We start from the raw sequence: 14,500 nt of genomic DNA on the forward strand, positions 1-14,500 counted from the left end.
AAAAATTGTAAACAAAGCTTCAAAGAATCGAAAACTGATATAGAAATCAAAAAACTTAAGACACTCTACAAGTTGTGAAACATCACCGGGATATAAGGGTAACCACCTAAAAAATATTGTGTAGATCACATACAAATAGAAAGAATAAATTCTGAAGTTGCCTGTTCCTGTCGTTCCTTTATAAATTCAATTCCCTCCAATGTTTCAATTTATGTGTAGATTGCTCTAATTTTATAGGCAAGAAACTTTATTTCAAATTCTTTGAGTATTTTTCTTTTCTATATAAGAGAATCCTTAGAGTAAAAGGAAGTCGGATGTCGTCACATCTTGAGTTAAATACGGCTGGGGAAATATTTAGGCTCACAAAAGAAAAGATGTTAATACAAAACAGGTCCAACATGCACCGTGCATACTAAACATGTAAGATATTATGTCGGGGTTAAAAGGTGTGACATCGTTTATTTTCATTTCGAGTGAACATAAGGTGTGATAATAGGATACTGCAATTCATTTGTCTTGAGCCTCTTGACTCTTATATATGATCCTTCCCTGAAAAATTTCTACTGAAATAAGGATGAACTAAGAACTGTGAAGCAGTAATACCTCAGCTCAACCCTGGCAAAGTTAGTGTAAGCTCGCTGGGCTCAGGTAATAATCCCACAAAAATAAGAAACATAAAACTTCAGAGTGAAATGACTATGGCTACAATGCGGGCTAGGCCTAGGGAGGTCATCATTCAGCTTCTTCAAAGCCACACCATGAATATGTTTCTTTTATTCAAAAAGAAATTTTATTGATGGGAGTTATGAATTAATAGACTACAGATTGTTGATCCCTGACGATCTAAGTATTGATATGAGGAGGGAAAGTTTCGTAATACTCAAAACTAGAACAACTAATCCCAGCTCTTTTACCGATATTACCCGCGGATCTCTTCTTATATCTTCTAACTGATTGACACAACCATAATGGTTTTTTCTGTAAAAAAGACTTTATATTTAAGATAATACCATGATTTGACCGATGAACATAAGGGTCGGATTCCTTGACAGACTTTATTAGTAGTTCATCATCAGATTCAAAAACAACTCTCTCTATCTCCAGGTAGCTGGCTCATTCAACTATATCTTTGAGTGTCAGGCATTCCGGCTGCTCTAGTTCTTGTTCTGGAATTAACCTTCCTTCAAAATATTTTCCTTTGGCTCCATAGCAAGAACCTGTAAAATCACATATTATCAGTCCCAATCCTGTTTTTCCCGTTTCTTATTTAAAAGAAGCATCTGTATTTATTTTCATGAAACCAATATCGGGGGATCCCAGTTTTCTCATTCTATATTTATTTTCTTAAAAATTTATTTATTGAGATTAACATGTTATTATAGGAAGTTTTTCAAAGGGTATACATGGATCCATTTGTAAGCATTTTTACTGATCTTTTCAAACTAAATGCGTTTGCATGGTCTCTAAAAGTTGAACAAGCATTTTTTGTCCAACACAAATAAGCAATGAGCACAACTCCAGCTATGACCCTGCATGACTTTACTAAGTCTTTCATCTTAAAGATTGATGCTTGTGCTAGAGGTATCGAGGCAGTACTCATGCAAGGAAATAGACCTATAGCTTTTGGCAGCAAGTCATTGGGCCCTATATCATTGAGGCTATCTATTTATGAGAATGATCTGTTAGTTATTGTAATTGCAGCTACAAAATGGAGAGGTTACTTAACATGTAATAATTTCATTATATATACCAATCAACAAAACATTAATTAGCTTATGAAACAAAAGGTTACTATTATTTTTCAACCAAGATGGCTAATGAAATTATGTGGATTTGATTATAAAATCAAGTATAATAAGGGTTTGGAAAACAAAATAGCTGATCATCTCTCAAGAATTCCACATACCTCCTGCAACACTATCTCCACTAAAAAACCAGTTTGGGCAGTTGATATTTCCAAGAGTTATGAACAAGACATGGTCATCACAACAAAGCTCTCATTTCTCCTATAACAATAAGAAATTGTTCATACAAGGTAGGAGTACTGATTGTATAACGGCATATTGTTTGTGTGCACTGGTGATTTTGTCAAATATGATATTATTTCTTCTCTCTACTCATGTGACATTAGTGGTCACTCTGGCATTTAGGAAACCTACCAAATAGCTAAGGCATAATTCTAGTGGCCTGGCATGAGGGGTGGTATATTCTTCAATTTGTATCTTCATGTGATTATGCCCGAGAAATAAAGGTGAACATAGATACGTAGTTGGACTTCTTCAACCGATGTAACTCTAAAACATTCTTGAAAACATATCTCTTTAAACTTCATTGAAGGTTTTCCAAATTCTAATAAGAAGAATATGATCCTACAAATGGTTGACAGGTCATAAGCCCAAAAATTAGTTCAACTGGCTTCCCCTTTCGAAATGGTGGTACAACACTAATCACCACACCAGTTTAAAAGATGTCACCAATTCAAGCTCTCTATGGTAATTTGCTACCTCACCTGGCTTTTCCTAATGTAGAAACTACCTGTTCACTGAAGGAGTATTTAAAGAAAAGAGATGTTGTTGTGGATATTTTGAAGGAACCTTTGCATAAAGCACAAGACAAGATAAATATGTTTGCTGGCAAATAGAGAACATACATATCATTTGTAGTTGGTGATTTTGTGTACTTGAAGTTGCAACCTTACAGACAGTCTTCTACGGCATTGCGCAAGAATTTCAAGTTATATGCTCGTTACTACGGGCCTTTCCCTGTAAATCAGAAGATTGTATAATTTGCGTACAAGCTAGCCCTACCGCCTAGCTCCAAAATTCATCAAGTATTCCGTGTTTCTCAAGTGAAGAAAAAGATTGGTGCTACTGTAACCACTGTGCGTACACTGTCATTGCTAGATTCTGAAGGTGAGATAATTCTAAAGCCTATTGCAACCTTGGATTCACGACAAGTTTTTCGTCAGGGTGAGGAAGTTCAACATCTTCGGATTCAGTGATCACACACCTGCTGATGCAACATGAGAGGATTTAACTCATGTTAGAGCTCACTTTCCAAAATATCATCTTTAAGGACAATGATATGCTGAAGAGGGAAGTATTTTCATGGTCCTGCGGTTTCCTTAGTTAGAGTTGGTTGTCTTTAGTCGTTTAAGTTGCGATTAATTTTGTTTTAAGTTACGGTTAATTTTATTTTAAATTTAATCGATTGTTAATAATTAAACGTGGTGAGTAACCCACATGTAGGTCTATGATGTTCTTTAGGGTTTGTTGTTAGACCTCCATCTTTTTTAATGCGTCTGTAATGTAGCCGGAGATTACGAGGAAAATAGAAAAGAGTTAAGAAGTACTAGTGATTACAAGTTACTTCATTACCACTTATATCTCCATTATCTCCTTATATACATCACAAATCATTAAACAAAATAAAATCAAAACGATGTAATCCTTAGTTCCCAAAAAATCTTCACCATGACCAACTATGTTTCTAATAGAATAGTAATATAGTTTGGCATTGATACCACAATGCACGACTAGAAATCGATACTCTTCTACGCCACATGAAAGGTGGTAGTTTCTAGTGACAGACAGGTCTGCAAACGATTGGGCTTTCATTTTGCTACAAGACCCAACCCAACGGTTAACTTCATGTCGTAATATAAGAGCCCATTTACATTTAATTTGAATTTTAAATTTCAAACTCGAATCCGACCAAAATCACTAATCAAGATGTACTTCATTCTAATTAAACTAATCACCTCCAAATCCTTAAAATCTAATCACCTTTATAGAAAACCCCCCGAAAGAAAACAAAGGGCAAAAAGAAACTGCGCCACTCGCATCAATCAATCATCCCCTTAGACTTAGAGAGAGATAGAGAAGAGAAAAAAAGAGAGAGAGCCACAAAGAGAAGAAAAGAGAGAGATCTGAGAAATTTCTCTGTGTAGAGAAAGAAGATGGGGAAAGATCTGAGTGAAGATCAAGTAGCATCAATGAAAGAAGCATTTACCTTATTCGATACAGATGGTGATGGTAAAATAGCAGCATCAGAATTAGGGATCTTAATGAGATCTCTAGGTGGTAATCCAACACAAGCACAATTAAAAGATATTGTACATCAAGAAAATCTAACAACACCTTTTGATTTCCCTAGGTTTCTTGATCTTATGTCTAAACATATGAAACCTGAACCATTTGATCGTCAGCTTCGTGATGCTTTTAAAGTACTTGATAAAGATTCTACTGGTTTTGTTGCTGTTTCTGATCTGCGTCATGTGCTAACTAGTATTGGTGAGAAACTTGAGGCTGCTGAGTTTGATGAATGGATCCGTGAAGTTGATGTTGGATCTGATGGTCGTATTCGTTATGATGATTTCATTCTCAGAATGGTTGCCAAGTAATTTCAATCCGTAAACAAATCCCTTATCTCTCTCTAATTTTATCTGCATTTTTATCATTTTTGGGAAATTTAGGGTTTGTTGTTTTATATTCCTGAAACTCTGAAACTAACCTTTCAAAGTCTTATATCTCTACTCTTGTGTTTAGGGTTTGCTTGTGTGCATAAGGGTATATGTAATGTGTTTGTTTATGTTGTTCTCTGTGAAACAATTTCTTAATGTAATTTCGCTTTTGCCTTTCCATAATTTTTGTTTGGATACATTTCATTTCGTGATGCATTTGATTGCCAACACATCGAATAATCCGATAACATAATTATGAGCACATGAGCGATCTGATAACAGCATTGTGAGCACATGAACGGTCCGATGGCAGAATTGATGAATGATTTATAATTTTCTTATCGTGGGCTATCGTAGTTCGCTGAAAATATGAATGACATTATTTATGAATGCTAGGGTATTTTACTTTTATTATAGAACCTGGTAAGGATTTGTAGCCCAACTGAGAAGTTCAAACATTATGACGAAAAGAAATGGGGACAGGAGTTTTAATCAGATCTCTAATATTCGGTATCTGCTGCCTTATTCTGTTTGTTAATAGCCATAGTATGTCAGTTAACTTTTGGTTTGGAGCTGTTTTGAAACAATATCTTCAGTTAACGTAATTTTGCTTTTGCCTTTTCGGATGATGCATTTGGTTTTGAAAACACACCCAATCCGATAAAAGAATTGATGAATGATTTATAATTTTGTTATCTTGGTCTATCGTGATTGTCTTTGTTGGGTAGCTGAAAGCTGAATAACACAAATTAAGAATGCTAGGATATCTACTTTCGGTATAGAGTCTAGGATGGATTTGTATTCCAATTGAAGAAGATCAAACATTTTGATGAAAAGAAATGGGGAAAGGAGTTCCCGAGCTTCCAAGTTTTATGGAGTTCTCTAATAATCGATAACCTTATTCTGTTTGTCAGTAGCCATATTATGTCCGTCACCTTTTGGTCATGAGTTGTTTTAATGTTATAAGAGAATATACATGAGAGGTCATAAGGAAGATAGTGTAGTCGTGGGGTAAGGTGATCGAATTTGAGGGTCTTTAGAAGGTCTCCCTTTAAAATTAAGAGATGAAGCTTTAGGGCTAAGTGATCCCCTTTTCAATTCTTTATCACATGCTTTCTGATTATCACCCTTTTCATGAGCGAGAGATTGAATTGGAACAAACATATGCGAGAATACTTTGTAAGGAGGAGCTCTGGTAGACATTTCTGCCAATTGTATGAGTATGGTTTATATTCAATTGGATGTTTAGGTATCATTGAAAACAGTTGTACTTGTGTAGTTATAAGGGCGAGTTTGAGATATGTATGATGCAATTAAGACGGACGAAACTTCATCTAAGAATTCAGTTTCATTATCAGGGTGTTGATTCTTGTTATCTCTCATCCTTTGTAACTTGAGAAAATCAAAAGGAGAAAAAGAGATGTCGTTTTGTTTGTATCAGTGTGTCGGAATCTAATAGGTATCTGGTGCAGTTTCAATTTCTCATGCGAGGCTTCTGTTGCTGCTGCCTCATTGTTTTTAAATGCACTATAGGTTTTCCTTGTGAGGCCAAGTCACTATCCACAACTAGTTAGCTCACTTTGTTTTACTAGGCTATTGATTTTGGTTCAACACTTGTTCATGTAGTTGAGACTTATGCATCTTCTGATGGTGTGATGTGCAAGATGTTGCCACCTATAGTTTAGCCTTATGCATCTTAAGTTGGTATGATGTGCAAGACATTGCAATCTGTTTGGTTGTGGTTGATTGCAATAGTTGATGAAGAAACCCTTTCTTATTCCTACTATTACTGTTGCTATTGTAGGGAAAACTGGACAATGTTTGTACATCATTTTAGAATGGTGTTGTTTCTTGTTATCTCTCGTCCTTGAAAAAATGGTGTTTCATGTGTATCAGTGTGCCAGGTTTCCGCTGCAGTTTATTTCTCATGTTAGGCTTTTACTGTGGCTGCCTCGTTCTTTTTAAATGCATTCTACTGTTTTGCGAAGCCAAATCACTATCAATAAGTAGTTAGCTCACACTGTTTTACTAGGTCATTCAGTTGGTGTGACGTGCAACATCTTGCAGACTGTAGTTTAGACTTGTGCATCTTCAGTTGGTTTGACGAGCAAGACGTTGCAATCTGTTGATTAGGAAACCCATTCCTACTGCAATCTGGGAGGGAAAGCTGGACAATGTCTGTACATTTTACTAGAATGGGAAGGTCCTTTTATGTGGTAGAGTAGAGTCTACTATTACACTCAGAGTCTCTTGAGTTGGCAAATTACAGAAGTTCTCTGCAAATTTTCTTTCTAATATAAATTCTTAGAGAAATGGTGAAAAGTGTTTCTAGTTGTAATCTAACTAGATTGATGGATCCCTAGCACTAAGAAACAATTTTGAGACTTTTCTTAAGCTTGTCAGCAGTAAAGACTCTAACTAAGATCATATACTTTAGAGATTTGGGGTCATATTCTTGTGCAAAATTTTGATACTATTTCATTGTGTGATCCACGAATGTCTACTGGTCAATTTGTTAATCTAAATCCAAAACATCATACAAACAGAAGCTGCTGCTGCTGACTAGTCTAGAATAAACTAAAGAGTAAGAAGAAAGAAAAAACATTATCCAAAAACAAATTTCATTTCATGTGTGAAAATTACTCAACAAGATAACTTCATTTCTTGCAATCACAAAAGCACAATTACAACTTGAAATTGAGTCCTCCTTGCCCCCAACCCAACCAGGGCCCAGGGGGCGGTAATGGCATCTCCAGATAATTTCATTTTCTTTAAAGCGGCCTGTCTATTCCACCACATAATCACCATCAAAGGTATCTATCTGACTGTAACTCCACATCAACTGAAAAAAAAATAAAAAAATAAAAACAAAGTAAAGTAAATGGCATCACCTTTTTTTGGTTAATGACCACCGTCTTGTTCTTCCACGATCACCATCACGAGCAATCCCTTCAGTCAAAGAAGCTAATTTCTGTAGATTCAATCTAACAACAGTATCAGCAAACATCCTGGTATCTTCATCAGTATTACCTTCAGGTACATCAACCGCATATGATTCTAAAACAATCGTCCAGATCTTCTTCTGATCATGACTCTTAAATTCATTGACAGTAGTAATAGATCTGTAATTTCTTAACCTATGTTCACCACCAATGATACTAAAACCAGTAACATGCCTGTCATCATCGAGTATATCTAGCCTCTCAGTGCTTGTTTCAGCTGGTAATCCTGAAATTACGTTGACTTCTCTTAAACATCCAACGCTCAGAGTATTTGAATTTGGTGATGATGATGATGAATCGTCTTGTTTAAGATTACAACTCTTGATGAAATGTTTGTAAATTTGTGGTTTATCAAAACGACGAACAACTTTCCAGACAGTGGATAATGGTGCGTTTATACGTTGTGATAAAATTGATGAACAATTCCCAGCTCCCTCTGTGTATGTACTGTGATATTCATTAATTACTGGTTCTAATACTTGAAATTCTTCCCTTGTCAATCCTGCTGGTATTGTTGCTGAATCTGCCATTGAAAATTAAACTTCTACCTGATGGATTTTTTGATCTACAGAACTGGAAAAAAAAAAAGAAAAAAAAGAGATTTTTCAGAGAGGAGTTTCTTCTGGTTAGGTTAGTTGTGCTATTTTTCATTTGTGTTCATATATATTGCGGAGTAGAAATATAAAGATCAAGATAGGGTTTATTTTGAATTATTATTTTTCTATTCATACGAATTAAATAACTTTTTCAGTATTTAATTCCTTTCTGGGGAATCAAAAGGTTGCAACTTGCAGGATGTTGATGATGATTAATAATGGAGGTGCTATTTTGTCAACATACTTTTAAAGTGGGTGGACAAAGTTTTCCGAGCTTTATTCCAGTAGTTGATCCAGCCATGAATTGGACTTTATGGCTTCAGATCATATAGAGTTGATTTTGATTACATCAACGATACTCAGATAATAAATAACCTCAATATACTATACATCTAAACATGATTACATCAATTGATTCTAAGGATTATACCATCTACTACTAACAGGTTGATTCAATTAGAACTCCTACAATAATTAATACGACATGTTAGATAGTAGTATAATTCTTGAATGCGCAATTTACATAGAAACCATAATTCAAGAACCCACCAGATCCCTGAGTACATGCATTATTTCATTAAAAGATGGGGATGGTAGGGGCCAAACCCAAGAACATGTCTACCACCATCATGAACAGCCTGTGAAACTAATTTCATCAAAGGAAGTTCATCAAGAGAGAATTTATCTGTTGCTAGATGTAATCTTGGCGGCGCCACTTATCTAGGCAGACTAGGCAACTTAGCAAGAATATGAAAAAGAAAAAACACTTCTGAAAAAGACTTTTTTATTTTAGCCTATTTTAGAATGCACCTAACGGTCCTAACGTGTATTCTATGGCAACCGTGGCTTACCTGGAACTTGCAAAAAGTCATCCAATCTCTGTCTGATGCACAAGTTTATTTTATAAACATTTCTCTCATTCTTGCAGGTTATTGATCTTAGCAATAACCATGGAAGAACAGATTTATCATCAAACTAAAAAACCCCATGTAGTAATCTTTCCTACACCAGGTATGGGTCATCTAATCCCACTCACTGAGTTAGCCAAACAACTCGTTCACCATCACAACTTCTCCATTACCCTCATACTTCCTACTATCGGTCCGCCATCCATGGCAATGAAATCCGTCCTCGATCGCCTACCAGAAACCATTACTTGCATTTTGTTATCTCCTGTCAACTTAGACGATCAACCCAAAGATGCTAAAGGTGAAACAAGAATTTCAATTGCCATGGTCCGGTCATTACCTTATCTCCGCGAAGAATTGAAACGCGTAATCTCTAGTAAACGTGTTGCTGCGTTCGTCATTGATCTGTTTGGTACTGATGCTTTCGACCTTGCAAAAGAATTTGGCATCCGACCATATATTTTCTTTCCTTGTAATGCTAATGTATTGCAATTACTTTTGAATTTATCTAGTCTTCATCAAAGTTATTCTGGTGCATTCAAGGATCTGCCTCAACCACTTTGTCTTCCGGGCTGCGTTCCTATTCCAGGAACTGAAATCTTGCCACCGCTTCAAGACAAGAAAGATGATGCATATATGTGGATTTTGCATCACGCTCGGCGTTATAGCTTGGCCGAAGGTATTTTGGTTAACACATTTGTTGATTTGGAATCAAGTGTTTTGGAAGTATTGCAACAAGGAATACCGACCATCTACCCGGTTGGACCTATTACAAGCAGTAGCTCAATTGGCAAGGGTTTTGATGACGCGTCAGGGTGTTTGCAGTGGTTGGATAATCAGCCACTTGAATCTGTTTTATATGTATCATTTGGTAGTTTTGGGTTTCTGTCTTATGAACAGATGATTGAATTGGCATATGGGTTAGAGATAAGTGGGCAAAGATTTTTGTGGGTTGTCAAATGCCCGGCAGCAGCAACAATCGATGCTTCTTTATCCAAGCAGATGAGAACAGATCCATTTCATTTCCTGCCTGATGGATACTTGAATAGGATACACGGCTCGGGATTCTTAGTGCCTTCATGGGCGCCGCAGATCCAGATACTAAACCATGGATCAACAGGAGGATTCTTGAGCCATTGCGGATGGAATTCGACGCTTGAGAGCATTGTTTGCGGCAAACCAATGATCACATGGCCTCTTTACGCGGAACAAAGAATGAATGCGGTAATGTTGGTGGAGGATATAGGAGTTGCGGTTCGACCGAAGCCTGACGAAAACGGTTTGATTGGACGAGAAGAGATTTCTCGAGTTGTTAAGATACTGATGGGAGGAGGAGGAGAAGGAAAGAGTCTTAGGGACAAGACAAGACAACTTAAGGAAGGTGCTGCAAGTGTAGTGAGTGAAGATGGATCATCTAACATTTCATTTCTTGAAGTTGTAGACAAGTGGAAACAGCTTAGCAGCTAATGCACCTGACATAAAATTTGTGTATCCATGTAAAAGATTTGATTGTTGAGTGAAAATTGTTTGTATTTTCTTACTACGACCAAGAGAAATGAAATGCAAATTTACAATGGAACAGCACAATGACATAGCTTTGCCAGGGTTTAGCAAATTATGGATTCATTTCTAAAGCATTGAATGGGAAAATGCATTGAACTACTTGCTACAAATTATTTTAAGCGATTGACAATTGGATATGGATATAATTGTTACTCAAGATCGTAAGAATTTGTTTAAGTAGCATTTCAAGTTTTCTCAATAAAAATCAAGACTTGATAACCTTGGAGTAGGAATAGCAACAAGAGGCGTTGCTTTCTTCAAAACAACCCCAAACTTCTCTGTAAGATCAAGCTTTTCCCCCTCGGGTAATTTCCAATCAAATGAATGCAGGAGAGAAGCTAATACATAGATCAACAATCTTTCCGCAAGAGGAATTCCTGCACAAACTCTCCTCCCAGATCCAAATGGAAGAAAATCAAAATTGTTACCTATGTTACTATATTTCTTGAGATGATCATCGCTACTTAAGAACCTCTCCGGCAGAAACACGAGTGGATTGTTCCAAGCATCTGAGTCTCTATGAATTGCCCATACATTAACAAACACCCTGCTGCCCTCAGGAATAGTGTACCCACCAACAACTGAAGATGTAATAGAGCGACGTGGAATCAATAATGGTAGTGCAGGATGCAACCGTAAAGTCTCCTTCACCACTGCTTCCAAGTAAGGCAACTGGTTCATATGAGACTCTTCTACAATGCTGTTTTTGCCAACTACCTCATCTAACTCTTCTTGAGCCTTCCTCATAACTTCTGGATTCTTAATCACTTCTGACATCGCCCATTCTAATGTTGTCATTGATGTGTCAGTCCCAGCTACTACAACATCCTGCATGTTTACATATGATTACATGATTTAGTTTCAAATTAGGAAAAAAAATTGTGTACCAATATTATTGAGGTTGTAGCTTCAAATGGATTACTAAAACTAAGTGAAACATACGACTACTGAGCAGACCAATTATTACATTTTAATCAATTAGATAGGACCTTAATTCCACCTTAATAACTAATTTATTGCTCAAACAAAAAGCGAGTTACAAAATGACTAAAGAGTTACTTACCAGGAGCAAGGCTTTGATTTGAGTCATAGTTACTTGTGTGTTTGGAATCATGTTTCTCCGTGAGCTCCAAAACAAAGTGCAAAAAATCCTTGCTGCTTCTCTGTTTGTGTCCATTATTCTCCTTATCTAATTTCAAGTGCTGATTAATGACCGAATCAAACACCCGATCCAACTCACCAAAAGCCTTACATGCCTTCTCCTGGATTCCTTGCATATCAAATCTTGCAAGAATCGGGAAAAAATCAGAAACATTGGGTTTGAGGGTCAACTCAATAATCTCGTCAATTAACTGCTGAACCTCAATCCCAACACGAATCCTGTCGTCCCCTTGAATAGTGCCACCCCATAACATGTTCAGTACCACGTTAACAGTTGCTGCATACACTTGTTTACCAACATTTATCGGTGTGCCAGTCATACCATAAACATCTTTCACCATTCGTCTAATCTCAGATCGGCGTAGAGAATAAGAAGAACCAAGACTTGTGCAACCCAGTAGTTCTTGAGTCAATATCTTCCTGAGTTTTCTCCATTCTTGATTACAATGATCCCATATAATATCTTTCCCACCGTAAGTCAAAGCCAATACTGCTATCGGTACATCTCTGGTGGCAAAGTTGGCATCTTGGTCTCTAAGGACTTCTTTTGCTACAGAAGAAGAATTCAACACAATTACACGTATCCTTCCAAGCTGAAGTTTGATAATTGGACCATATATTTTAGACAATTTTGCAAAGTATTTATGGAGATCAGGTTCTATGGAAAGAAGGTTTCCAACCAAAGGTAACCCTCGAGGACCAGGTGGAAATCGTAATTCTCCAATCTTCCTCCTTTGCAATCTCCTACCGGTAACTATAAAAATGCAAGTTACTAGCACCAATACTGCCACAGAGACTCCGGTGTTTGTTTTTTTTTCACCATTTGTGACGTCTTCTACCCACCGCCACCATGACAAACCTGAAATCTGTGAAATCATCTAAAATAAACCTGCAAGTATCAACCAGCCTAAACTATTTCCACAGAGAAAAAATTGCGATAAGGCTGGTTAATGATCCTAGAGATAGTGATCTGAACATAAATATGTATGTAAACTATGACCCTGATATAAAAATATCTAGAAGAACCATAAAGTCAGATTAAGAGTTTAAAGGTTTTCCAGGACAAAACAGTTGAGTAAAGTAATGAGAAATTTCCTGTCACTATTCCTCCTTTATGAAACGAGTATACCACAGTCCTTCTCCTTCATTAGTATCTTATCCTGTACTTTTTCTGAGCGTTCACATTATGAATGATTTCAACTACTAATGGTACTACTAATTGATATCAGTGATTCAGAGAGACACAAATTAATCCAATCCAGTGACAAAGAGTAAAACGGCTTTTATGGTCAGTGACTCAGAGCGTCCACAGTGGTGCGAGCATAACTAAAGACCAAAGACTAAAAAAAAAGATCAAATTTGGGTTTAGTCCGTCCTGTGGCGTAGCGGGTAACGAGTAAATTTGGTCGCGCGTTGATATAAAGTCCGCTTCATCGTCCAGCGTAGATAAAGATTACGCCTGGCATGGGACGTTGATAAAGATAACGCCTGGTATGGGGCGTTGATAAAGATAACGCCTGGTGTGTGGGACGGAGATTATACGTTCGCCCGGGTTCAAAAAAAAAAAAAAAAAAATGGGGCGTTGATAAAGACAACGCCCCAAGCAAAGTTTTCAAAACTTTGTGAAGGTGGGATCATGACTATATCAACGCCTGGGTGTCCGGCGTTAACTTTACGTACGCCCCATTCAGGCGGACATTATACCAATGCCCCATCCAGGCGGACATTATACCAACGCCCCATCCAGACGGACATTATACCAACGCCCCATCCAGGCGTTAACTTTACGAACGCGCGGCTACAGGCGGACATTATACCAACGCCCGTCGGATAGGCAAACATTATATAAACGCCCGACTATATTTGGATTTGGTCTTAATCGCCGACCAAATTTGGTCCGAGTTTTACTCTTTGATCAAATTTTTGATCGATGGTCCTTCCCACTACGCCAGCCCACTCGACATCAAATTTGGGTTTAATCGTCCACTGCAGTTGCTCTCTGAGCATTCAAGAAATACAAAAGTGGCATGAAATTGTCACAAATGAAAACAAAACTAAAATACTAACCAGTTAGAAGAGGGGATAATATAAGTCCAGGGAACAGAGCAAGCGTCTGGAATGGATTTTGCTACTTGCTAGTAACATTTCCTTTTTCCATTTCTTTGTTGGTAGATCTCACACCGTTACAGTTAGAACAGCCATAAAAAAAACGGTTTTAGTGGGGAAAACTAAAAATATAAGAGGAAAAATATGATAAAATACCAGTCATTATGGTTTACAGTGTACTTAGTCAGTACCTTTCACCGTATGAGGCTAAAGAAACCAAATCCCCACAAACAGCATGGACATTGCTTTAGAAACTGGACCACAAAATTTATCCTAGAATGTGGTCTTTTTAAAAGTAGTCATGGATCATCTATTTCTATGATGAATGCAAATTTCCAATGGAAGAACACAATGACATGGCCAAAGTCAGATGAAACATACAATAAATGCATTATATAAGAATTATTTTTTGTTCAGTAAAAGATTCAGTGATTCACATGCTGTAATACAAAGTTACAAACTTCATCGGCCATTTTGGGTAAAGATTCAGTGATGTCAATCAACTTATGAAGGCACGAAACATCATACATCGGCATGTCCTATTAGTAGTAGTAGCTAGTATTAATGATCCTTGCAAACTACTAGAATAATTTACTCTTTTCATCATCATACATGACGATTTTTATTTATAACAACAATCTAAAAGAGGATGCAATACAACGCAAATAATGAAGCACTATCACACACGACAATCATACAAAA

General features: G+C 36.9%; 3 protein-coding genes and 1 pseudogene across 4 annotated transcripts; 2 read left to right on the top strand and 2 right to left on the bottom strand.

Moving 5' to 3' along the window:
* The first annotated feature begins 3,810 nt into the window (after positions 1-3,810).
* On the top strand, positions 3,811-4,645 carry LOC113304885 (probable calcium-binding protein CML13). Its single transcript, XM_026554014.1, has one exon. The coding sequence runs from the start codon at positions 3,959-3,961 to the stop codon at positions 4,400-4,402; it is 444 nt and encodes a 147-aa protein (XP_026409799.1). The 5' UTR covers positions 3,811-3,958; the 3' UTR covers positions 4,403-4,645.
* A 2,421-nt stretch (positions 4,646-7,066) lies between these two features.
* On the bottom strand, positions 7,067-8,914 carry LOC113304884 (abscisic acid receptor PYR1-like). Of its 2 annotated transcripts, XM_026554012.1 has the most exons (3): positions 8,610-8,914; positions 7,354-8,037; positions 7,067-7,247 (listed from the first exon to the last, which is right to left on the bottom strand). In XM_026554012.1, exons 2-3 carry the CDS (start codon positions 7,992-7,994, stop codon positions 7,133-7,135), a joined length of 756 nt encoding a protein of 251 aa, XP_026409797.1. In that variant the 5' UTR covers positions 7,995-8,037; positions 8,610-8,914; the 3' UTR covers positions 7,067-7,132. The 2 variants fall into 2 exon arrangements, with proteins under 2 accessions (XP_026409797.1, XP_026409798.1); XM_026554013.1 differs by lacking the exon at positions 8,610-8,914 and having other exon boundaries at positions 7,091-7,243; positions 7,354-8,490.
* LOC113304883 (hydroquinone glucosyltransferase-like) lies at positions 8,036-10,547 on the top strand. Its single transcript, XM_026554011.1, has 2 exons — positions 8,036-8,094; positions 8,989-10,547. Exon 2 carries the CDS (start codon positions 9,011-9,013, stop codon positions 10,433-10,435), a length of 1,425 nt encoding a protein of 474 aa, XP_026409796.1. The 5' UTR covers positions 8,036-8,094; positions 8,989-9,010; the 3' UTR covers positions 10,436-10,547.
* Positions 10,548-10,560: 13 nt separating this feature from the next.
* Positions 10,561-12,956, bottom strand: LOC113304882 (annotated as a pseudogene).
* Positions 12,957-14,500: the final 1,544 nt, after the last annotated feature.

The sequence above is a fragment of the Papaver somniferum genome, chromosome 8 (genome assembly GCF_003573695.1).
Source record: "Papaver somniferum cultivar HN1 chromosome 8, ASM357369v1, whole genome shotgun sequence".
NCBI lineage: Eukaryota > Viridiplantae > Streptophyta > Magnoliopsida > Ranunculales > Papaveraceae > Papaver > Papaver somniferum.